A 26,993-nucleotide genomic window follows, 5' to 3' on the forward strand; every position below is an offset into this window, starting at 1 on the left:
GTGCATGTGCATGTAATAAGGTCCATCTGGCCTTGGAGCTGTCATCTGGAGCACCAGGTGTCAGCGTGGCACACGTGCCCCCCCCCACCCGCACCCCCCCTCTCTTTCGCTGCCCCCTGTCCTTCTCTCCGGTGACAGTCCTGCTCATCTAAATGGCCTCGGGAAGAAAAAAAAAACAAAACGTCCTGCCCTTTCCCTCCGTCGCTCTCTGTGGCCTAACCAAGCGTGTCTGTGGTGACAGAATGACCGATCGTGAAATTAATTTTGGCAGATGTTCCAATCTAAAAAGAAAATCGACGTTCCTTATCAGTTGATGAGAGAATCACTTTGCCAGGACATAAAGACTGCTAAGTTCCTGTGTGAAAGGAGTAATGTCTGCTAATAAAGGGATTTATTTGGTCTAAATACACACTATAATGGACAGATGTATTGGGGCTCCAGGGACATGTTGTACCAGAACATAGATTTTCTCAAACTGTGATGGAAGCTTAGAATTGGTCAAAAAAAGTCGACTGAGATTCGATCAGGTTTCTAATAAAACTCTTGATTAAATGATCAATTAGAAGATGTGTTCTAGGACTTCTGTCTAAATAGTGTTCCTGTTGTGTATAATGAGTGTATGTGACATGCCCTCAGATAGCGCTTGTTGTGATTGGGTGTCATAATCAAACACCTCAGCTGCACACCGACTCATTGTTTCAATGTACACCACTACTGTAACCAGAGGGGATTTAAGTCTTAATTGATGATTTGCAATTGATGGGGTCCTAGTAATTAACCTGGCAGTGATGCCAAACACAAAAGGGTTTGAATATTCATAAATACTGATGCTGATATGGGTCATCACGTAGCTCGCAACGTCACAGTCGGCCGCATTTGCAATTATATGAAATAGGCTTAATGATACCATAAACCTGCAGCGTGTAATAGTATTCTGACTGGCTGATACTGTATGTCGGTGCTAATTCATTAATTACCTAGAGATCTATACTCATTTAAATTGTATTTGTCATCATATTTAGAAAATGTGTAAAGCCTGTGTCCCTCTTTATGTTTCTTTGTAATTTAATTAGCCACATTTAGCATAACAGTATTATAATGAATGTTATTAAAAGGATTACGCTGTGGTATAATTCTCTAGTAATGCCAGAGCAAAAGCACCATAGTGTTTCAGAGCCGCACTACTCACCCGCATCTGGGTTGATCTTGTAAAAACAATGTAGCTGTCGTTACAAATTGGTGTTAAGGTGGCGACTGACATCAAAGTCAACACAGAGCGGAAAAAATTGGTGGCTTATGGACGGTCAATGTAAAAGAGCACACAGGTATACTGGTCATAGATTGTTGAGAGAAAGAAAAGAAACAAGTCAAAAGTAGAACAATGACATCACATCTGCCAACACAGAAAACACCTGATAACCTGATAATCAGTGGCGTGCGGTGAGGTTCATGTCAGGTGAGGCACTGACTTCATCACAGTCAGATTTACAAACATATGAACCCTAAAGAGTATCTTATTCACCATTTGATTGGCAGCAGTTAACGGGTTATGTTTAAAAGCTCATACCAGCATTCTTCCCTGCTTGGCACTCAGCATCAAGGGTTGGAATTGGGGGTTAAATCACCAAAAACTATTCCCAGGCACGGCACCGCTGCTGCCCACTGCTCCCCACTGCTCCCCTCACCTCCCAGGGGGTGAACAAGGGGATGGGTCAAATGCAGAGGACAAATTTCACCACACCTACACTGTAAAAAAAGAAGACATTTGAGAAAACGCAAATTTTCAAGGCAACATGATGCAACAAGATTTTTGCGTTTTCTCAACTTTTGACTACTGCTAAGACACTGTTTTGGTACACTGTAAAAAATAATTATAGTTTTTAAGTTAGTCAGACTCAGAAATAAGGTTTCACTATGTTTAACTACCCAAACAGTGTCTGGCCAGCAGTAGTCAAAAGTTGAGAAAACGTAAAAATCTTGTTGCATCATGTTGCCTTGAAAATTTGCGTTTTCTCAACTTTTTTTTTTTTTTTACAGCATTGTGTGTGTGACAATCATTGGTACTTTAACTTTACACTTACAAACTGTACCACACAAAAAAACACATTTAATAAAAAAAACGTTATTATGGTCTTACCTTTACTTATAAGTGCGGGAACAGTGGTGTTCGTGTTGGAAGAGTCGTGAATGAATGAAATATGAAATCCGCGCAGCAGTCTGCAGGTGTACCTAATGTTGTGTCCCTGTTCACGGCTCCTCCGGCGCGCCGCGCGAGAATGCATTGTTGTTTTTGCACTTTTTGGCTTCTTGTTAAGTGACTTTTTTTGGGTGCATTCGGTCTTGCAGGTGGAGGGTTTGGGTGTGGGCTTTGGTTGGTGTGGCCGTGGCGCTCCCGTCGGGAGGTGCGTTCTGCGGCGGAGATGCTTGGCACCAGGAGGCGGGGTTATGAGACAAGCCTCCAGTTTTATGATCGCTCAGCACTAAAAATATGTTACACACATACAGTTGTTGACAAAATACACTGTACATTATATACCTCAGCTAACTAAACTATGGAAATGTATTATATAATTCATATAGCAATACAGTCTCACTGCACAGCAGGCCAGCAGTTAGCCGAGTCATTGTGCACAATCCATGTTGAGGCACAAATCAGTGACGTGCCTCAACTGGCTGCTGATCACCGCACCGTCTCTTCTCAGTATTTGAACGGCAAATGTGAAAACAAAAATAAAAATAATCTAAAAATGGTGAAGTTAAATGGAAAATAACTTTAGTATAATCACTGGATACATATAACAATTTAATTATTTTTTTTTCTTTTTACTTTTGTTTTCTTTCCATGATGGCAGGTGAGGCCGTGCCTCCCCTGCCTCTAGTGATGGCACGCCACTGATATATATATATATATATATATATATATATATATATATATATATATATATATATATATATATATATATATATATATATATATATATATATATATATATATATATATATATATATATCATTATATATATTTATATATATATATATATATACATATATATATATATATGACCCCCAGTATGAGATGCATTAAGCTACAGACCCCCATTTAACGGCATTTATATCTATGTACCCACATGTATAATATCATTGTTAATGTAATTGAGAGTGTACAAATACAGCCAATAACAACTACCTCTAGGGGTCCTTGCACCCCACTGTATTGTGAATACTTTATTTTGCCTTTTTTTTTGTCCCACTCTTATTATGTTATTAATTTTCTTTGCCTACAGTAAAAAAAAAAAAAAAAAAAAAAAACCCAGCATCCATCCATATCTTGACAAAAAAAACAATGACTTGTGTGTTGTTTAGGAACAGTTGCTAATAGTTATGTGCAGTAAAACCTTTCATGAACTCAACTCTCCTTAGTGTTCCTAAATTTGTGTTGGGTGTTTTGTATGAAGAGAGCAGTTATGATTTTGGTTTACAGAGTAAACAACAAAAAATTAAGGTTTTGAGCATTTTATTCTCTAAACACATACATTTGTCTAAATATGGCCAAGGACATGCATTATTGTGGGTTTCCTTCACTTAATCTTCATTTCTAAAGAAAAAATCTAATCTGCAGGAGAGAATCCCTCTGCCGTTTTCAACTACTGTATTTTCCGGACCATAGGGCGCACCGGATTATAAGGCGCACTGCCGATGAGCGGGTCTAGACAGGTCTATTTTTATACAAAAGGCGCACCGGATTATAGGGCGCATTAAAGGGGGCATATTATTATTATTTTTTCTAAATTGAAAGCACTTCTTTGTAGTCTACATCAGTGGTCCCCAAACACCGGGCCGCGTCCCGGTACCGGTCTGTGGATCGATTGGTACCGGGCCGCACAAGAAATTAAAAAATAATGTATTTTTTAGTTTTTTATTAAATCAACATAAAAAACACAAGATACACTTACAATTAGTGCACCAACCCAAAAAACCTCGCCCCTCATTTACACTCATTCACACAAAAGGGTTGTTTCTTTCTGTTATTAATACAGTATTTCCGGTTCCTACATTATATATCAATATAGACCAATACAGTCTGTAGGGACACAGACCGTAAGCACACATGATGGTATTTTTTTATGACAAAAAAACAAAAACAAAAACAAAAACAAAAAAAAATACCATACCCCCCACCCCCCGGTCCGTGGGACAAATTTTCAAGCGTTGACCGGTCCACAGTTACAAAAAGGTTGGGGACCACTGGTCTACATAACATGTAATGGTGGTTCTTTGGTCAAAATGTTGCATAGAGGATGTTTTACAGATCATCTTCAAGCAGCTTTCTGACAGTCACTTCTGGATGCGCCGTTTTGTGGGCGGTCTTATTTACGTGGCTCACCTTCGGCAGCGTCTTTTCTCCATCATCTTTGTTGTACCGGTGTAGCGTGCAAGGACGGGAGTGGAAGAAGTGTCAAAAGATGGAGCTAACTGTTTTAATGACATTCAGACTTTACTTAAATCTATAACGGAGCAGCATCTCCTCATCCGCGGCTCACTAGTGCAACAACAACACCGGGAATGTGTCCCGTGAAAAAACGTCCGGCCGGAACTCTAATAACTAAAGTTCCTTGGGTGAATAATGTAAGCTCACTATACCGGTATGTTTTAGCACTTTCATGGCAAGTTTACTGACAGATACAAGTAAGAACTTTACACTACTTTATATTAGAAATGGCAACAGTGGAGAATGAATGTCCCATAACAAGAAGATAGAGAAAAAGAAGAAGCTTATCGACTACGGTGTTGCTACAGACTACAAATGCGGATCTGTGCAAATTTTCAGGACTTATGCAGATCCCAAATACACATCAGCAGGTACCAGAAGGTCAGAAAAGTTGTTTTTGCATAATATTGCGAAAAACCCCCGCCAGATAATATGTCTTACCTTATACACACACCATAATAATACTCGTATGTTGAAGCACAGCACAATCCAGCGGTGCGGCTTCATAGCTTACGAAAGTCGTATTAAAACATATTGATAGATTTTTGAGCGCTGTGTGTAATGTTTTCAATGGAACATATACAATTTTGGTGTTGTTTACTTGAGTCATATTGCAGTCTACACGTATCTCTTATGTGTGACTGCCATCTACTGGTTGCACTTATCTTTTCATCATGGACCAAATAAAATAGCTTCAAGGTCGGTCAGCACAACCAAAATTAGGTGCACTGGGTTATAAGGCACACTGTCGAGTTTTGAGAAAATGAAAGGATTTTAAGTGCGCCTTATAGTCTGAAAAATACGGTATGTTTTATTTTTGAGTCCTCAGCTTGAAGCGTCCCTCTGTCTCCGACTCCCTTGTCGTCATGTGACATGATTTCATGTCTGTTATGATTTTGCATCCTGGTTTCGAGGACCCGCCTTATCTTGCCTCTGATTGGCCAGTCCGTAATGTTTCGCCCTAACCCAGTCCTAGTGGGGCGGGCCCCCCTGGGGGGGCACAGTGAGATGCAAGGGGGGGCACATATGACCTCGGGGAACATGCTTTTTTTGCCGTACCAAAATATGATGAAGCGTATGTAGCACTTGACTTCATTGTAACCACGGTGGGAGACGAGGAAAGACTGGTGTGTTGTTTCCTTTAATGTTAATAAGCTTACAATGAGATGCAGAGGTATATTTATAGCAATTTTATAGACAAATTATACTATTGATAGTCACAGTGGAGAGTGGAGGGGAGGCGCAAGGTATTTTTTTTCCCCTAGGGGGTAGGGATGATATTTGTTAATAAATTATCGATGTCGATGCCATTATCGAATCCTCTTATCGAACCGATTCCTTATCGAATCTCTTATCAAATCCAGATAGGTTGTTGTGTGTGCACTTTGTGTGTGCACTGAGTTCCAAAAGCCATTGATGTTATGTGACTGGGCCGTCACGCTGTTTGTATGGAGGAAAGGCGGACGCGACTGAGGACAGCATGCGGACGTTAAAGGGTGAAGGTTTCAGGTGAGAGAGGACGCTAAAAGCACGCCCCCAGTGAGCATATAGTGCTGCTATGTGCGTTGTAAATAAAAAAATTGCAGACAAACACATCACCAACATGGACGAGGTGCCGCTCACTTTCGACATCCCGGTAAAGCCCACTGTGGAGAAGAAGGGGACCAGCATGGTAGCGAATCCATATGCACAACGGGGCAAGAGAAGTCGGCTTTTACTTACAACGAGACTGACTTTGAAAATGACGAGAGGGAATCTGGCGTGTTTGATGGAGAACTTGCCCAGCTGTTCATTTTGGGCACAGAAAATGAGGACTTTGATGAATTTGTGGATGAGGATTGATCAAAAAATAATGTGAGTACATTGATAGATACTTCAATAAAGTACAACCGAACTCAGCTTTGCTCCTGCTGCCTTTTTAAAACAGCGTCCATGCATGCTAGCGTATGTTTTAAGCTAGCGAATGTTTAACCATGCCTGCGCCCAAAAATACGCTGCGCCTTATTTATGCGTTAAATACAGAAATAGCACCCGTAACTGAAACGGCGCCTTTTAAATCGGTGCGCCCAATGGTCGCAAAAAAACGGTATAGTGGCTTCGATAACTGTAACCGGTTCTCAAAATTAGATTTGAATTCATGGAATCGGTTCTTTTCTTATCGAAGCATTGGGAGAACCGGTTTTCGAACATCATCCCCACTAAGGGTGGTGTAACAGAAAATAATTGAGAAGAACTTAACCTGAGGCAAATGTGACTTATAATCATCAACGAATCATCATGAATTTTCTCTGTATCTAAGGATGCTCTCATTCGTCCAGGTCATTGTATTTTCTCCGTATTTTTGGGGGGCCTGGGTTCGCAGTCCATTTTCTCTTTTTGTAGCTTGTTGCTTTCATCTAGGCAACCTCGCTACATGGGTTTAAAAATAGCTAAGTGACTATTTGAATCGCTACTTGTTCAAAAAGTAGTGAAGCTACGGCCAAGCTTCGCTACATGTAGCTTGCTAATGCCCATCACTGACAGTAGCTTTAGGACAATAGCATAGTGCAGCACTTTATAGCATCTCACGGAACAAACATGAAAAGTTGGTTCCTACTACATATTGGTCCCAAGCCAGTGGGTTGGACAAAAGTTTATGTTTTTTCTAATAGATCACACACGATGCATTCCTCCAGCGATCACAAACATTTTGCTTCCTGTTTATTATGGGAAAAAAGTAAGGGATGATGCTGTTAGCATGTTAGCATTAAAACTAGTGTGTGATGCAAATAAGCCAGCAGCAAACAAATGTTCCTCAAGCAACTGCCTATTTTAATGTAAGAGTCAACTTGTACATTCTTGTTTACAAGGCTACTTTTAATACTTTAATATATGTCAATACATCATATTAGAAACACATCATCATACAAGGTAATCATGTCATGTTTAAAGTTACCGAAAAGTAGGTAGAAGTAGGGGTTATTTAATCATACCCCTTCTTTTTCGCTTCCCGTGTTCAGTATACGTTTGTATATCAGTTAATAATTTGATAATGATAAAAGAAAAGAATAGATTTCTGAAAATAGATTTAACCGTTGGTAGATGGGCATTACTATAAAATAACTAAGGCATAAACAAATTGATGGATACATGAATAAATAAAGTAGTTACTGTTGACAGAAACATTGTTTGGTGAAATTGAGTACAGAATGTACAAATGCTTAATAAACATACATTTGACTTAAGCATTGTATAATGAATATACTTGGCATAACTTCTGTAATAAACATAAAACAGATGATATAAAATGCCTTATTTTGTAAAAAAGGTTAGTATAATTATATCAGATACTGTGGTTCAGGATTCTTCTTCCTAATGCCTTTTTAACACCATACATTTGTACTGTTTTTTTAACACGCTCATATTATATTAGTACATTAACTGTGAGTAAAAACTACGATCATTTGATAGAGTGATGCCAAAATTACTTCTCATATGAATCAAAACGGTGTACCTATTGACTTGAATGAGCGAATGTTCAGTCACAGAAGGACAATTGGTCAGCGTTTCAGGTGGTCGCCATACAAATGTTAGGCGCTGAGATAACAGTGACGTGGCACCTTGTCTCTAGATTTGATTTAACAGCAAGAAACTAGTACTCAAGTGTAAAGCATACCTTGCTGTCAGGTAGTCAACTGACTTAGATTATTGACACTGTTTACATGTATGTGTCGCATAAAATCGCCAGGCCTCCTTTTTTTACTGCATTTGCATCGAAAGGTTACTTGAGCGTGTCTTCTCCCAGCGTACACGTCAATACACCAGCACAGTCCAGCGAGCGTTGTGCCTATTTTAAGGGTGTTGACGGCTCATGGCGGCTCAAAGAGGAGCGTAAAATCGGCAAGTGAGGGGGAGTTTGCATGCAAGAGGCCTTTGCCACCTCGCCGCTCGCTGGCGGAAAACGTCTGGATTTATTCTGAGAATGTGACGTTTGATGGGGAAATGTGCGTTCTGGTTGGTTGTAGGCGTGGAAAAAGCCTCCAGTGGTGTCAGGCTCTGCAGTGTTGATGAACTATTAGTTGCATTGGAACTTCACAATAAAATCATCTGAAGCACCAGCGACATCAAGAGACTCGTTGTTGTTGCTGTTTGGAGTCGATAGGCCAACATTGGACTGATCAGAATGCCCATAGTCTACTCCCTCATCAACTTTCCTCCCTACAAAACCTTGGGCAGCAGCGGCTCATGCAAAGTGACAGGCGTGCTGGCTGGCACTACGACACATTTAGGACATGAGGACATAAGGGCAGACTGAGGGACAAGTTGCAACTGGAAGACAGGAGGAGAAAGAGGACTGTTGGGTAGAGCACCACTGTTTACTAAAAGAAAAATAATCAGACTGACAGACATAATCTGTGTAATGATCAAACTATTGGCATTACAAACATTTAGCTGGTCAGTCCATTTTCCATTTTCATTTCTATTTTTGTTTTTATTTCATTCATTCATTTATTTTCATTCATTCAGGGTCAAAACATATTAAAATAAATCATAAATGAAAAGGAGCAGAAATAAGTTTAAACGTACAATATCTTCCCCCTAATTCACAAAGTTACATTTGTTGTTCAACTCAGAAAACTGATTATGGCAATGTTTCTATTTCATAACATACAACAAAATTAACAAAAATGGAAACAATAATTTACTCCAAATCATATATTTTCATTGTCATAATTTTAAAAAGTGAAAAGTGATTTACTTTGTTTTGTTCCCCTGCCCCGTTTGTTCCATAAACGTATATCTTTGACTGAAATGCTTATTTTCATTGTCGCTGTTCTAAATCTCAATTTATTAAAGATCTCAGTTCCTTTTAAATTAAAATTACTTTCTCTTTTAACAAATATTTTTTGAATGTTGTTTGGTAGAGTTTTTGTATGTGCTTTGTACATGATTTTTAAGATATTATACTCTACCAATTCATACATTTCAATAATTTTATCCATTTGAATATTGGGTTTGTGGGTTCCCTGTTTGCATTTCTAGGAATGATTCTTATAGCTTTCTTTTGTAAAAGAAAGATTGGATTTAAATATGTTTTCCAGGCACTACCCCACACTTCAATACAGTACGTTAGATATGGATCAATCAGTGAGTTATACAAAATATACAATGCTTTTTGATATAGCAATTAATTCACTTTTAATAAAATAGCAATAGTTTTAGATATTTTAACCTTTGTATAATTTATATGTGATTTGCATGACAAATGCACATAAATTATAACACCCAACAACTTGATCTCTTGCATTCTTTGAATTTCAACTCCTTCGACATATAATGAGGCATCTACACTGTTCCTATTACTACAAACAAATCATAAATGTATTTTTATCAGTATTCAAGGATTGTCTTTTAACATCGAACCATCTTTTAATTTTAATAAATTTGTTTTGAACTACCACTAACACATCTTCAATATTCCGTCCTGAATAAAAAAAGGTTGTCTCGTCTGCAAATAAAATACACTTAAACAGTTTGGAAACCACATTAATATCATTGGCATACATGAGATACAGTATAGGTCCTAGGACCGATCTTTGTGGCACTCCACAACTAATATTATGTAAGGCAGATTTCCTATTGTTACCTTCCATAAACTGTTTTCTGTCTTTTAGGTAACTTTTGACCCACTAATTTATCACTCCTATTATTCCCTATTTATACAATTTGTCCAATAACATTTCATAATTGAGTCTATACTGTTGCATACATGCAAGAGTAAAAAGTAAGTTAACCATGTTAAATGACAGTAAACCACTGTAAATCCTGATCTATTGTAATCCAAATAATAAGTGCTAAATAGCGTGTGCAAACTATGTGTGTACTATTAGTGAGTATGTTGCGGCAGATATGTTGCGGCAGATCTACTATGACTGCGTGTAGAATTAAGAACAAGTGCAAAAGTGTTGCAGACCACCTTATTTAAAGGGGTCCAATTTTGCAAAACCAACTTTTCTTACTTATTGGTACCTGTTTTTGTGTATTTGGAATGGGGCCCGGGCGATATCGCTAAAAACTGAATCACAAAAAAAGGTATTTATATTGGTCGATATCGATAACTATGGATAATGTCGACCAGGATGAAAATATATTAAATGTAAACATTTTTATATCCTTTGATTATAATCCCTTCAGCTACCAAGGCAGAAAGGAAAGGACATGACAAAACAACCATGGAAAAATGCTTAATAAAGTGTAACAGAGTAGTGCAAAGTGTAAACATAAGAAAACCTGAGAAGAACAATTTTTGCAGATTTACTGCCAGGAAGTTACATGGACTGTGTAACATTTAATTTGGTCTGTTATTCCTATTTAAGTATGTACATTAATTTATGTTATTCACTAATTATTATTTAGATATTATTGGATAAAGTTTTCAATTTTAATTTGACACTTGTTATATTTTGTTATTTAATTTATTTATAAAGTCTTGCATTTAAGTCCCTACCTGTTTTTTCTGTACATCCGAATAGGGAACGGACAAGGGTTTAAAAGAAAAGATGGGTGCGATCCGTTTGAAAAAATCCCCCAAAAACTGCGGGACTGTCGAGGTGACTTTTCCCGTTTTATCTACAATTTCTTCAGTCTCTGCAGCACTTATTTTTAGTTTCTCCTCTCACTTCATGCAGAGAATCAACAGTGAGATAGCAAGATGGCGCAACCAAACTTGATAGTTACTACTGTTACGTGATTGACTGTTTAGCATGCCTTTCTTCATACAACCAACCATTTTTCATATTATATATCGCAAACGTTTTATCCAATGCATTTTTTATTGATATCGATTACATGTCTATCGTGATATATATTGTTTTATCGGCCCAGCCCTATTTTAATATCTGCCTAAATCCATAAATTCTGAAATCAAACCATGGAGGCATGGCAGAGCCGCGGAGATATTTATAAAGCAATCTTGCCCTCCTTCATACTTTCTCCAAACGAGCCGTTTTGAATTTGCTCAATTTGTGACCATTTTCGCAAATGTGATGTTAGCAGATATCTCCATATATGGTAGAAGTTAAGCGAAGATTTTTGCGCCATTGTCTTCCGACGTTGTAGTCAATCAGCTCCTTCTTTTCATCTGGTTCTGAGGCAGACTGTCTCATACATGCACATGCATCGTCTGCTATTGTCATTTCTCATGCAAATTAGTGTATAGTTCTAATTTATATCTGTCAGTAGACTCCATATGAAAGGGCTAAAAACTACAACATGGCTGACGGGGAGAAGGCACAGTCGGAGTGGAGGCACGTAAATAAGGCCGCCCACAAAATTAAATGTAGAAAAGAAAAATCGTTATATGACCCCTTTAAATGAGGATTTTGCCTGTCGTACATGTGCCGTGCCTATGGAGACACTCATTTCATGCACACACTGTACAACTGTAGTGTTTTGTGATGTTGTGGAAAATCCAGTGCACAGATATAATTTTTCCTAAAGCGCGATGTTGGCAACAGAAGCTATTTTTACCATGTCAAAAGGTGCACTCTGGGAGGCACCCCTGTTTTGCGATGATGTGCCAAAAACCTATTAGGTATCAATTTAACTATATGTATATATATATCTGTAGAACTGCACAGCATCTTACTTATGTAATATTTTGATTAACTTTGCTGTAGTTCAACATCAGCGCAAACCAGATTAAAAAACACTTAGTTACTCAGAGTTAATATCAGGGTTGGGTGTTGTTTACAGATGATCAAATATGATGCCAAATATGAGTGCAACAATTTGTTGACAAAAAACTAAAATAATATTTGGGTTGGATGTTGTTTATAGATGATCAAATACGATGCCAAATATGAATGCAACAATTTGTTGACAAAAAAACTAAAACAATATTTGTTGCAGACAAATTCATTTGTCGATAATAGTCGGCAGGGATGTAACGGTATCAACATCTCACAGTACGATATTATGACGGTATTATAGCCATGGTACGATATTATCGCGGTATATATACTGCATATAAAAAAAAAAAAGCTTAGTAAAAATGCCTTAGTGTGTAAACTGAAGTGGCTGGAATGTTTAGGATAAACACACTTACTGTAATTGAAAAATGTAATCATCCTTTTTACTAAGGGACGGTCGGGTTCCAGGTTCGATCCCAGCTTCCGCCATCCGAGTCACGTCCGTTGTGTACTTGAGCAAGACAATTCACCCTTGCTCCTGATGGGTCGTGGTTAGGGCCTTGCATGGTACCTCCCGCCATCAGTGTGTGAATGTGTGTGTGAATGGGTGAATGTGGAAATAGGGTAAAAGTACCTTGAAGGTAGAAAAGCACTATACAAGTACAAACCATTTACCATTTTACTGCAAAGAAGTATTTCTAAGTGCAAATAATTGTGCAGGAACATCTACTGTTTCAAGCAAATGTTTAAAAGAATAACTTACAGTTGTGGTCTTTAAAGTAACAATGTACCGGTAAACATCCAGTGTAACAAGTGTAAAATAACAATGTACAGTTTAGTGTGTTTCAACTTTTACATTATGGAAAACAGTGTCCTCTACAGAGATCATTTTTATATCAGTCTGTAAAATGTTGTTTCTCAGAAAGTTAAACTAATAATATGACTTCCTTACCTCTGCCAAAGAGGTTATGTTTTGGCGTGGGCTTGTTTGTTTGTTTGTTTGTTTGTTAGCAACATAACTCAACCGGTTAAGGACAGATTTCATGTCCAAAAAACAATTCATGTCATCTATGACGAGTATGAACACACTTCACTTTGTACACCTCACCAGTGCTGCGCTGCGCAGAGGATTCTGGGAGATGTCGTTTATTTACAGATCCGGCCAACGCTAATACACAAAAAAAAAAATAAACTCACCAAGTTTTCGTTTCATACTGTCACACGTCACGATACTATTGAGACGACTTTGAAAACGAAATACCGCGGTATTTATACTAGCGTTACATCCCTAATAGTCGGTGACAACATCACTCAGGTTTTTCCGGACATAAAACGGCGACTGACAGCAACTGGAAGAGAAAAATGGCTGAAAACGCCGCAAAACCCCCCACAAACTAAAACAAAAAATATGTCAAACTTATGAATAACTCGCTCAATTTGCGAAGCGGACCTTGCTTTTCATGTTCTGTGAAGCGGGAGCGTTTAAAGCTGAGACGTGTGGGACATCTGGTAGATGCGGTCATTAACTCCTCTCAGTGAGATAGTTAACTTGTTAGCTAGCCAGCTACAGAGTGATGCACTTGTGTGAAAAATACCTTTAACTATCATTTTAGTCAAAGTCTGCCAGCTAAACTTTGTCTATATACCTGTGTGCGTCTTTCTAAACACTTCATCCTCACAAAATGCTCCTTTTTTTTTGAGGAAGCGAGATAGCTTTGGTGTTATTTTAATTTTATTGACTGTCCTTTGCTTTCATAAAAATGTTATACTTAGTTTTTAATAGCACTTTGCTTGTCTTTGCTTTAAAATTAATAAAATGTTAAAAGTTATTTTTGATTTTTGTAGCAGCCTAATGAGCAGCAGTTACAGCATAATTACTGTATCTGAATGAAGTAATCATCTTTATGATTTTAATCCAATTAGTCAACTAATCGCTAAAATATTCGTTAGTTGCAGCCCTTGTCCCAGATTGATACTTTTGGAAAAAAGGTCAAAAAAAAAAGAAAAGAAACACCATTTTTTCCCCCAAAAACTATGCTGAGTTTTGTGAAATGCAAAATGAAGAAATAGTACTGAAATAATTCAATATTATAAATAACATTTAAACTATTTGTTTATTTGAAAGGGATCCCCATTAACTGATGCTGTGGCAGTCAGCTCCACACAAAACATCACATATTACTGCACAAGTTACAAATTGACCAATCCACAACAAACTTTTAATTATCAGGGTAAAACCAGCAGCAAAACAGAACACGGAATGAGTGAAGAAAAAAGAAGCAATTTTTGTAGGTTGGTGAGTCAGCATCTTTTGAGGTGAAGTACAAGCAACTTTCCCCGCATTTTGGCCTGAACCTTTTAGTTAGATCAGGGGTGTCTAACTCATTTTAGATGGGGGGCCACATGGAGAAAAATGTACTCCCAAGTGGGCCAGACTGGTAAAATCACGGCACGATAACTTAAAAATAAAGACAACTCCAGATTGTTTTCTTTGTTTAAAAATAGAACAAGCCCATTCTGAAATTGTACAAATCATATAGTTGTTGGTTTTTTTGACACTTACATGTTGCGGTTAATAGTTTTCAACCTTTATTTGTCATTATTTATACTTTCCGAATACATTATGTGATAATGTTCATCAGTCAACTCATTAGCGTTAATTTTCAATCTATCATGATAAAAAAATTATATCAAAATCAAATTACAGTATGTTATTTATGTAGTTTGATCATTTTCCTCGACTGATGTACTAACATCATGTGGTTTATTTTGTACATATATAGCATCATCTACAAAGATACAAGTAATTGCTATTGTGACATCCAGTGGACACATTTAGAACAGCTGTTCTTTCATTAAAACAATTTCAGGTTAATTTTTATACTTAGCAAACTCCGGATAAAACCTGTTAGCGGGCCTGATCCGGCCCCCGGGCCGTACCTTTAAAACCCCTCAGTTAGATGCTCACCGTCGTTTGTGCATGTGAAAAACAACCCTAACACCTTCAAGACAGTTGACATTTCCTCATTTTGCTTAATTTCAGGGACCCTAAATTAATAGTAAGTATTCATTTGACCTATTCTGCTTAATCAGTTGTAACTATTAATTTATATTTCTAATATGGCTGCTATCTCCTTAGTTTTTCGGTCTGGTTACTAACGTTTACGTTTGCACTGGTGCCATTATGGTACCGAGTTTCAGTACACTTCCTTACCGAACAATACTACTTATAAAGAATCTGTTGAGTGTGTGGAGATGTCTTGTGTTAAGAGAGAATATGATATTCATGCCAGTCATAAATTACATCTAGAGCAGGGGTGTCAAACTCATTTTAGCTCAGGGGCCGCATGGAGAACCATCTATTCCTACGTGGGCCGGACAGGTAAAATCATGGCATAATAACTTAAAAATACAACTACGACAACTTCAGATTGTTTTCTTTGCTTTACTTCAGCCCAAAATAGAACAAGCACATTCTAAAAAAAGGACATATCACATATAATCCTCTTGACAAAACATTTCAAGTTAGTTGAAAATTTGAGGGAAAAAATGGTGCGGTTTCAAAAACACCATGAAGAACACCATGAATTTAGACCGAATCTCAGTGTATCTACAAAGCAATTCAACTTTAAGTCACAGCCCATCTAGGATTGAACAAAAAACATAATAAAGCAAAAATAAAAACTCTTCTATGTATCAACTAGCTCATTTTGTCTTTTCCACTGTTCACTTTATTTAAATTTGCACAGAAGACAATCATTTTCACAGAACTATATCAATGTGCAGTGTCTCATACAGCATTTTAAGTGAGGTTACCAAATGTTTATTTTACTCCTATTTGTTTTACGTTGGGTTGAGGGGGAGGAGTCACAGCCCCGCTACCGTGTAGCTCTTGCCTGGTATACTTCTTCGCCCCGGTATAAACTATTTGCTTGCCTAACAGAGTTGCTATTGCGACATCCAGTGGACACATGTATAAAAACAGTTTCTTTAAGTTAAAAATGCATCTCAATTTTACACTGACTCATCTGGCGGGCCGGATTGAACCTCTTCAAGGGCCTGATCCGACCCGTGGGCCACATGTTTGATCTAGAGGGTGTTATTAATGTGTGGCCTCTACTGACAGACAGCTGGCGGTCTATTGGAGTTGTATTCCGATGTTTGAAAATCCCCCCTTTTCCGGTCATAGTGATTGAGACACACATTGTTCGGCATGGCTTTAATTGGCTAAAATGAATGTCTCTGCATAACATGCGCTTCAAGTCCCATCATGACAATTAGTTCAGAGTGGATGTCATTATCATCACAGCCCACTTTTATATTCTGTGATGTGGCAAATTGTTTGTTCTATGCTAAGACAACGTGCTCATCTCATTGAGAGGGGAACCATTGATTTTAGAAATTGGCCAATTCAAACACACAGATCCCATCTGCTTGAAGCAGTACAGTGCTAGCGAAAAAACATGTTTTTCCTTCTATTTGCTGCCACTTTCTATTGATTGCACATGTTTAATGAGGAAACGTAACAGTTAAAGTTCATCTGATGAATGTGTTTTCTTGCCATGTATTACGACACAGTAAATCCAGACCTTACCGGGGTTTTTTTTTTTACATCTGTGTCGGCGCCAGATGTTGCTGCTGTCCTCCTGGCTGTCTCACCAGCTAAGTGCTTCTGTAGAAAGGTCGTCACAGAGACAGATGAGAGGTTAACAACACAGACCATAAAATGATGCTGCCAATATGCTGCCTGCGAAGTTTACCTTATGGTTCATATTTATTATCACTTAAGAAGCAATTTGTCTAAAAAAATGTGTCATAATCTTCTGAGTACATTCATTCATGTCTTAACAAGTGACTAAATTAGTTTGACCTCAAACATGGGTTGATAAAAGTGAGAGTTCTATACAATTTAACTGATAGTAAAGGTTAATGTTGCATTGTTACTGGACATGCAAGACTATCCCACAATGCATTGGTGCATCTTGAAATTAACAGGGGAAAGTGTTAACTTTAACATTGTTCTCTCTAGTTCAGTGGTTCTTAACCTGGGTTCGATCGAACCCTAGGGGTTCGGTGAGTCGGGCTCATCGTGTAAATAAAAACTTCTCCCTATTTGCGTATTACGGATACGGTAACAGCAGAAGTCAGACTGATTTGCAGGTGTGTAATTTGTTGTGAGTTTATGCACTGTGTTGGTTTTGTTCTTTGAACAAGGTGATCATGCACGGTTCATTTTGTGCACCAGTAAAAAAAACATGGTAACACTTTAGTACGTGGAACATATTCACAATTAATTAGTTGCTTATTAACATGCAAATTAGTAACATATTGGCTCTTAACTAGTCATTATTAAGTACTTATTAATGCCTTATTCGGCATGGCCTTATTATAACCCTAACCCTCTAACCCTGGCCCTAACCCTCTAACCCTAACCCTAACCAAATAACTCTAAATTAAGTCTTTATTACTTAGAATATGTTCCCCTAGTGTCCAAAAAACTCTAAATTAAGTCGTTGTTACTTAGAATATGTACCCCATACTAAAGTGTTACCAAAAACATATAACTTTGTCTTGAATTTGAAAAAAACCCCAAAATCTTATTTTTCACTAAAGAAGGGTTCGGTGAATGCGCATATGAAACTGGTGGGGTTCGGTACCTCCAACAAGGTTAAGAACCACTGTTCTAGTTATTTTCCTATGTTCTAGCTTCACAGTGTTTTCTTACAAGACTATGCAGGTTTAGGAGTTAAACATTACATTAGGTTCACAAAAGGTTTGACTACAATCACAAAGACTAGTTAGCCAGCTAGCATGCTAGGCTAACACTATACAAGCTTATTTTCTATACTAAAGGATCTGAAATGACAAAATATATGACATTTTTTTTGAAACATGTTAAAAAATGATTAATTTACAGAGTCAACATTCTAAGTGGTGCAAATGTCTTTTTAAACTCCATTTTCACCTCGTGGTTTAGGGTTTTGCTCTCCCTTGCTAGCGCCTCCTTGTTTGGAAGAAAGTACTAGAACAGGCATGCCCACACTTTTTCCAACATACTGACAAATCAAAGAATGTGCGGGCCATTTTCACCTTAAAACTAGTTATATATATTGTATTTTTTTTTGTGCCAAAAATGCAATTGTAGTAGAAATAATGTGAAAAAAATATGAGCAAAATGTGCTAAAAAAGCTAACATGCTGAAGTGTATACCTGCTAAACTAGCATGACTAAAATGCTAATTACACGCCAAGTACCAAAATATATTACTCTTGAGTTGTGTACCTGAAAAAGGTAACATGCATCAGGTAGCAAAGTATGACTGATGTGAATGCCTACAAAATTGGCTCCAAAAAATGCTAGCATACTAATGTTAGCATGCTAACAAGAATCAGTAGGGTTGTACGGTATACCGATATTAGTATAGTACCGCGATACTAATGAATCATATTCGGTATTATACCGCCTCTGAAAAGTACCGGTCCTTAATAATTTTGACAAAATAATAGAATGGAAAATGACACAATATGTTACTGCATACGTCAGCAGCTAAATTAGGAGTCTTGTTAGCTTACTTACTAATAAAAGACAAGTTGTCTTGTATGTTCACTATACAAACTCGCAATATTCTATATTCAAATTTCTTTTCTGGACAGATGTGGAGTTTTATGCTTGATCTGAAGGTTAACACAAAACACATTACCTAATTGGTGTACTTATTTTTAAAGAACAATGTTAAAAAGACAGCTGGGATTTGTAGATAGGCCTAAAGTTTTACAAGCAGCACAACTAAGCGTCTTTTTTTTTTTTTTTTTTAAACCCCAGCGCACACTGATTTACCTTTTCACTAATAGACATATTTTTGCCTACCCAGTGTTTTTATTTTTAACATCATTAATATTTAACCTGTTAATCTTTAGCCAATGTGATTTAGCAACAGTGAAGGGGGATGAGGTTAACACAAAGCATGTGATCTAACTTACTGCACTTGTTTTTATACCCCTTTCATGTCTGGGCGCCGATAGACACCTGAATGCAACATGCATGGGGATTTCAGTTCCATCGTCTCGCTGTTTTTTGAGGGCGTAGGAACACACTGGTGCGTGTGGAGGTGTGTGACACATATTGGATTTGGTGTGAGAGCGCGTGTGGGTGCATGAGTCCTTCCTGCCTCACTCCAGGCTCCCTTCGCGCGTGTCCCAATTGGACTTTGCAGGACACCCGCCTTGCTGATAGTGTCTCTCCGCGTCCTGATTGGCGGGCCTCTAGCAGCACGCATGTGTGCCACTTCTGACATGCAGATAGCCACAGTGAGGGTCGGCGGAGGGGGGTGTTGACGGTGTAGAGTGGCATCGTCATTAAGGATGGCGTGGGAGAGCGACGCGTGTGGTGGCTAAATAATAAATGTGGCCTATCGGTTTTTGTGTGAAGCCTTTTCCTGCGTCTAATGGCTCATACACATTTCATCACTCATGCCGAGAGTGGCGGGTCATTTATGAACTAAAATAGCAAACAAGCAAAGGTTCAAGCGCTTTGGTAAAATGTGTGTTCATAAATCATGTAATTTATGTTTTTATTCGCATTTTTTGCAATAATACAAACAGATACAATTAATTAATCATGTAAATAAGGATGCAGGCTACCACAGACACAAACCCTAAAAGTTTGCAATGTATTTTTTAATTTTTTAAATTATTATCTAAATTAGGGGTTCGCACACATGAACATTAAATATTTTCTTTACTCAAATGTAGTTTTATACTTAACTTCTTTAGCTTCAAATAAGATCGTCTTTTTGCCATGGGTTCAAAACAGAGAACATTTCTGGGTATGCTGACCTTTTTACATATACAGTAATATTGTACATGGTAATTGGGATTTGTTATATATTGTATATGTTATATAAAAATATAATATAATAATATAATATATCAGTATTTATTATTATATACTGTATATATATATTATGTAAATATTACATATGTTATATTTTATATTGCTACTATGGTACATTTTTTGTCGACTTAAAGGCCTACTGAAATGATTTTTTTTTATTTAAACGGGGATAGCAGATCTATTCTATGTGTCATACTTGATCATTTCGCGATATTGCCATATTTTTGCTGAAAGGATTTAGTATAGAACAACGACGATAAAGATTGCAACTTTTGGTATCTGATAAAAAAAAGGCTTGCCCCTACCGGAAGTAGCGTGACGTAGTCAGTTGAACATATACGCAAAGTTCCCTATTGTTTACAATGATGGACGCATGAAGTGAGAGAGATTCGGACCGAGAAAGCGACAATTTCCCCATTAATTTGAGCGAGGATGAAAGATTTGTGGATGAGTAAAGTGCAAGTGAAGGACTAGTGGGGAGTTGAAGCTATTCAGATAGGGAAGATGCTGTGAGAGCCGGGGGTGACCTGATATTCAGCTGGGAATGACTACAACAGTAAATAAACACAAGACATATATATACTCTATTAGCCACAACACAACCAGGCTTATATTTAATATGCCATAAATTAATCCTGCATAAAAACACCTGCGTGTTTGTTACGCTAGCTCCTAGCTCCTCTGCTAGCTCCTAGCTCCATAGAACACGCCAATACAATTCAAACACCTGATCAACACACACAATCACTCAGCCCAAAAGACCGTTCACCTAACCCAAGGTTCATAAAGCTTATATATTTTTAAAAAGTTACGTACGTGACGCGCACATACGGTCAAGCTATCTAATGTTTAGCAGCCAAGGCTGCATACTCACGGTACCTGATATTCAGCTGGGAATGACTACAACAGTAAATAAACACAAGACATATATATACTCTATTAGCCACAACACAACCAGGCTTATATTTAATATGCCACAAATTAATCCTGCATAAAAACACCTGCGTGTTTGTTACGCTAGCTCCTAGCTCCTCTGCTAGCTCCTAGCTCCATAGAACACGCCAATACAATTCAAACACCTGATCAACACACACAATCACTCAGCCCAAAAGACCGTTCACCTAACCCAAGGTTCATAAAGCTTATATATTTTTTAAAAGTTACGTACGTGACGCGCACATACGGTCAAGCTATCAAATGTTTAGCAGCCAAGGCTGCATACTCACGGTACCTGATATTCAGCTGGGAATGACTACAACAGTAAATAAACACAAGACATATATACACTCTATTAGCCACAACACAACCAGGCTTATATTTAATATGCCACAAATTAATCCTGCATAAAAACACCTGCGTGTTTGTTATGCTAGCTCCTAGCTCCTATGCTAGCTCCTAGCTCCATAGAACACGCCAATACATATCAAACACCTGATCAACACACACAATCACTCAGCCCAAAAGACCGTTCACCTAACCCAAGGTTCATAAAGCTTATATATTTTTAAAAAGTTACGTACATACGCAAAAAAAAGTTGCGCACATACGGTCAAGCGATCAAATGTTTAGAAGCCAAAGCTGCATACTCACAGTAGCACGTCTGCGTCTTTGTCATCCAAATCAAAGTAATCCTGGTAAGAGTCTGTGTTGTCCCAGTTCTCTACAGGCGTCTGTGTATCGAAGTCAAAAGTCCTCCTGGTTAGAGTCTCTGTTATCCGAGTTCTTCCATCTTGACTGCATCTTTCGGGAATGTAAACAAAGAAGCGCCGGCTGTGTACTGTTGTTGCTGACTACGTTCGAAAAATACGTCCATTTCGCACCGACAACTTTCTTCTTTGCTTGCTCAGCTTCGTTCTCCATAATGCAATGAACATGATTGCAACAGATTTACGAACACAGATGTCCAGGATACTGTGGAATTATGAAATGAAAACAGAGCTTTTTCGTATTGGCTTCAATGTGGAAGGCATACCCGTGTTCGCCGGTCTACGTCACGCGCATACGTCATCCTCAGAGGTGTTTCGAACCGGAAGTTTAGCGGAAAATTTAAAATGTCACTTTATAAGTTAACCCGGCCGTATTGGCATGTGTTATAATGTTAAGATTTCATCATTGATATATAAACTATCAGACTGCGTGGTCGGTAGTAGTGGGTTTCAGTAGGCCTTTAATACCTTCATTATCGTTTCCATCCGTACCCTTTCCATCCTTTAAAACTGAGCTACTGAGTGGAACAATTTCCCTTGTGGATCAATAAAGTTTGTCTAAGTCTAAGTATGAATTATTAAAAAGGTTGGAAATGACAGTAAAAAGGGAATATGAAAACATACAAAACATAAACAGATTAATATATACAAACAATAAAAAAGTCAAACAAAACTAAATGCTCAACGTTAAATAAATACAATTGTAAAATATTTGGTCGGTTGGTTAAAATGTATTTCGAACATGTATACAGCATCGATATGATACATCACATATTTTACATATTTAATTTTTTTTCTTTACAACATGTCCATTAAGGAGTAGGAAGAAGCAAGGCTTATTTAATCCTACCCCTTTTCCACTTCATAGCAATTACTAACACATATATTCACTTCCTGTTCTCAGTTTGTACACAATTTACACCAACGTGTTCTAAATATATCAGTTCCCTCATAAATAATTAAATCAGACATGATTCACTTAATGAGATGGATAATATCTTATTTTGAACAAGTTCATGACGCTGATCATAATGCTTCTTCCTTGTACTTTGTAAACACTTGTTTGAACAACTTACTTTAACTATTGAAAACAAATATTATCATGTGAAGTTTAAAATGGTAAATGGGTTATACTTGTATAGCGCTTTTCTACCTTCAAGGTACTCAAAGCACTTTGACACTATTTCCACATTCACCCATTCACACACACATTCATACACTGATAGCGGGAGCTGCCATGCAAGGCCCTAACCACGACCCATCAGGAGCAAGGGTGAAGTGTCTTGCTTAAGAACACAACGGACGTGACGAAGTTGGTAGAAGGTGGGGATTGAACCAGGAACCCTCAGGTTGCTGGCACGGCCACTCTCCCAACCGCCCCACCCCGTCCCCCAAGTTTAAAAGCCATTCCACTGAATCGGTGCCATTCGCTCGTTATAACTCTCTCAAAATAAACTTACATTGTTGTCTTTTTTCCCAACTTTAAATCTAATAATACACTTATTGAAATCCTCCAATTGTCTACTGGCCCATCTAAGGCAGACCTGGGCAAATTAATCTGGCCTGCCGGACATTCCCAAATAATTTTTTTAGGTCTTTAAGATGGAAACTGTAGCTGCCATTATGATGTGCAGTGATGTTTTGAAATAACCGTAAGTCTTGAACTATACAAAGTATTTTAATGGTTGGAATCTGCGATTTTGCATGGTATACTAGATACTATGGTAATCTAAGTCACAGCAGCTCAGACGAGGCACCAAGCAGTGTGGGTGGGGAGCGTTTCCACAGAGTGTTTCCAGATCAGCCAGCCTGAAATGCGGGTGTCAGGGACAGATGCAGAAGGAGATTTTTACAACAAAATTCTAAAGCTTAGTGATTTATCAGATCGTAGGTGTTTTTTTTTTTATCCTTCGTGTTCATATTTCATAGTTCATATTACGTTTCGCTTGATTGTAAAATATGTCGATCGAGAGGGGGTGTGAAGTTCATATGTTGTCAATATTCAGTGTTTTATCGTTAAGTTATTATTGTAAATCCCACATTTTTTATTTTCATGTACATTCTGGGTGTCTCATTCAGTAAAAAAAATCCATTTAAGGTGGTCTGTCATAACGTTTTTAGCATTCAATCAGACATGAGGTTTTGTATTAGTGTTCCTAAAAATAGATATACCGGCCCCCAGACACATTTTTTCTCTAAATTTGGCCCCTCGAGTCAAAATATTGCTCAGGCCTGATCAAAGGCAACTTTTGTTGGTAAAAAAGTTCCACTGGCGACAATTACTTACATAAGTAACAGGACTGAAAGTAACAGGAGTGAGTTTTCATTATAGAATTAGCAAATGCATGAAATATAGCTCGTAGCATGTATGCTAATAGCACGTTGACACTAAGCACACTACAGCGATTCATGCACAAAATAATATTTCAGAAATACACAAATAACATCAAAACAATTGTTGGGGTATCAGGACGATGATAACATTTTAACTCCCACTCCAGTCATGGTTGAAATATCTTCTGTCAATGACTACATGTACTCACTTACAGAGGATCTGAACGATGCAACTACCTGTGGACCATGTGACTTTTAGAATATTCCTTATTTTTCTTAAAATGGGTAATGTGTTAGAGCATGATTTTCAAACTGTGGTGCGTGTACTACCAGTGGTACGCGGGCTCCATCTAGTGATACTTTAACTTTTGTGTGCGATAATTTTATTGTATTCATTATTTAGTTAGTGTTTTTTCCCCAATATTCAAACACAGTGTTACCGTTCAAATTGTGTGTAATGTTACAGCGGTCAAAAATTATAAATATACTTGTAAAATAAAACTATTTTCTTTGTTTTTAATGAAGACTTAGGCCTACTACACTACTGTAATTTAATGTTGGTCATTATGGTGGCACTTGGAGAGCCACGTGTTTTCTTAGGTAAAAAAAAAAAGTTTGAGAACCACTGTTAGAGTAACGGGACTGAGTGGAAAAAGTGGAAATAAAAAAAATATGTAAGGAGTCACTCAAACATTTTACATTTTTGAATGATTTAAATGATTATATTTCATGGTAAATTCAAATTTAAGCGGGGACAGGCAACAAATGCTTATTTTCCCAGTGTTTATTTCTGTTTGAATTAATGTTTGAAATAAAAAAAATGTATTTATGAAAATGCAGTCAAATCAATTTGCAGTATACTTTGCTAAAAAAAAAAAGTAGTTTACAGTTCATTTAGGGCAGCCGCTATCAATTATTTTAGTAATTGATTAATCTATCAATTAATCAGGTTTATCAAACAAAACCCACTTTATAGCCTTAACGTGAAATTTATGGAAAATAGTTTAAATAAACAACACTGCTTGCCATAATTTTGATTCTTTTTTTCCGATAAATGCACACTCAACATTAAAATAGCACTTTTGAAATGTGTGCATTATTACAAAAAAAACAAAAAAACATCTTTGCACCCACATACCATGGCTCTCCTGTGCTTTATTTCAGCGGTATTGTTCGCGTATTTAAAGTTCTGGGCACTCAATACGGTCCGGATTTTATAATTGTTACACTTAAATAAAAAAATATTTAAATAAATACTGGAATTATTGCAATAAAAGTCTCATTTAAATAATTGATTGATAAAAATAACTAATAACATAATTAAAACACATGAAACTGAATAAGCGAAAGGGGGAAATGTGTCGCTATCAAAGATTGTATATAAAAGAAGAACATGTCTTACTTTTCATGAGTAACTTACAAACTTCTCTTCCCTCGTCTCCCTTCCCCTTCTTCTTTTCTGTGTTCTTCCAAGAAGGTGATGCTTCCGACAGGAGCGGCGTTCCGATGGTTCCAGTAGGACTTCTCCTCCTCTTCTCCCTTACCCAAAGCTCTGCCATCAAGTGCAATGCCAACTCTTTGGATTGTCTCCGGACACTGGCTACTAAATAAACAATCAACAACAAGAAAATATTATTAAAAAAAAGAAAAAAAAGAACAAAAACAAAGCAGAAAAAAAATGGGGTAATGGATGCGCCTACTTATTTCTTGAACCAAAAATGAAGCGTGAAGAAAAGCATCTATGGAAACTTTAATTCCTTTTTCTATGTTTCCATTTTGGTACCTTTTGTCCTTTTACCAGCAGCTTTTTTTTTCTTCATGTCGCTCGAACACAGAACTGTTTATTGCCAGAAGCAGAAATGACAGACCCAGGTGTGGACAATCAACTTATTTCTGTGTTTGGTGTTAATGTTGTTCATGTGTGGAAAGATACAGTACTTGTGTAGAGAATGTACTTTTACAGCTATATCTTTTAAAAACTAGCGGCTAATGGCAAACATTCTTGGAACTCTTCATGATTACGTTACCCAAAACTTTGTCTCTTTTGACCTAACAACCACACATTCAAATTGCTGTAAAATCCCACCTCCAAACAGGAAATAGAAGCTGATACTTGGCAAAAATGTCATCCATCAACAGCCCTTGTTTTTTTTTTTAAACTGTTTTTTTTTTAATGTGCAACTGGCAGCCTTACGTTTGTTATTTTGGCCCCTACTGAGCATGCTCCGTAGCATGCTATCTGGCCGATAGCACTAAGAGACAGCACTTGCTCTGAGTCTACCCTACTGAACGCACTGAGACAAGATTACTTTATTTTGTATTTGCTTTCTTTTATTTTCATGATTTGTGTTATGTTACCGGGTAGCTGCAGCTCTTAAGAATAACCGATCTTTGTATTTGTTTAGAAAATTGGACTGTTTTTTGTGAATAAAGAGGAATGCATGTATTTGTGTCAAATGTACAATTCCCATGTTTGTCCACTTGTCACTCTTAAAAAAAAAAAAAAAAAAAAAAAAAATATATATATATATATATATATATATATATATATATATATATATATATATATATATATATATATATATATATATATATATATATATATATATATATATATATATATGTACAAAGGGACTTTTTTTTAATGATCATTAGTCAGAGTGATAGAACTTATAAAGCCAAACACAATTTTTAGTTATATTTGAATATAAACAGCGGTGAACTTCTTTTTACACTTGTATGACAGTTAAGAATGTTAAAACTCCCACAGGAAGCAATGGAAATAACGACAATAATATTTTAGTTAGCTAAGTACAGTACGGTTAAGTACAGTAATAAATAAACAATAAAACACTTACTCTAATGGCAAAGGTGTAATATTTGTTTATTTATTTGAACTAG

At 37.2% G+C, this 26,993-nt stretch overlaps 1 protein-coding gene across 2 annotated transcripts in view; it reads left to right on the top strand.

Moving 5' to 3' along the window:
* The window catches only part of LOC133649803 (CXXC-type zinc finger protein 5-like), a 47,309-nt gene extending 20,780 nt beyond the window's left edge, over positions 1-26,529 (top strand). Inside the window, exon 3 of one of the 2 annotated variants that reach the window (XM_062046472.1) lies at positions 25,567-26,529. In XM_062046472.1, coding sequence (XP_061902456.1) covers positions 25,567-25,611 — 45 coding nt within the window. In that variant the 3' untranslated portion in view covers positions 25,612-26,529. The remainder of the gene's footprint in view (positions 1-25,566) is intronic. The other variant, XM_062046473.1, reaches the window with a different exon arrangement.
* Positions 26,530-26,993: the final 464 nt, after the last annotated feature.

Source organism: Entelurus aequoreus, linkage group LG05, assembly GCF_033978785.1.
Source record: "Entelurus aequoreus isolate RoL-2023_Sb linkage group LG05, RoL_Eaeq_v1.1, whole genome shotgun sequence".
Taxonomy (NCBI): Eukaryota; Metazoa; Chordata; class Actinopteri; order Syngnathiformes; family Syngnathidae; genus Entelurus; species Entelurus aequoreus.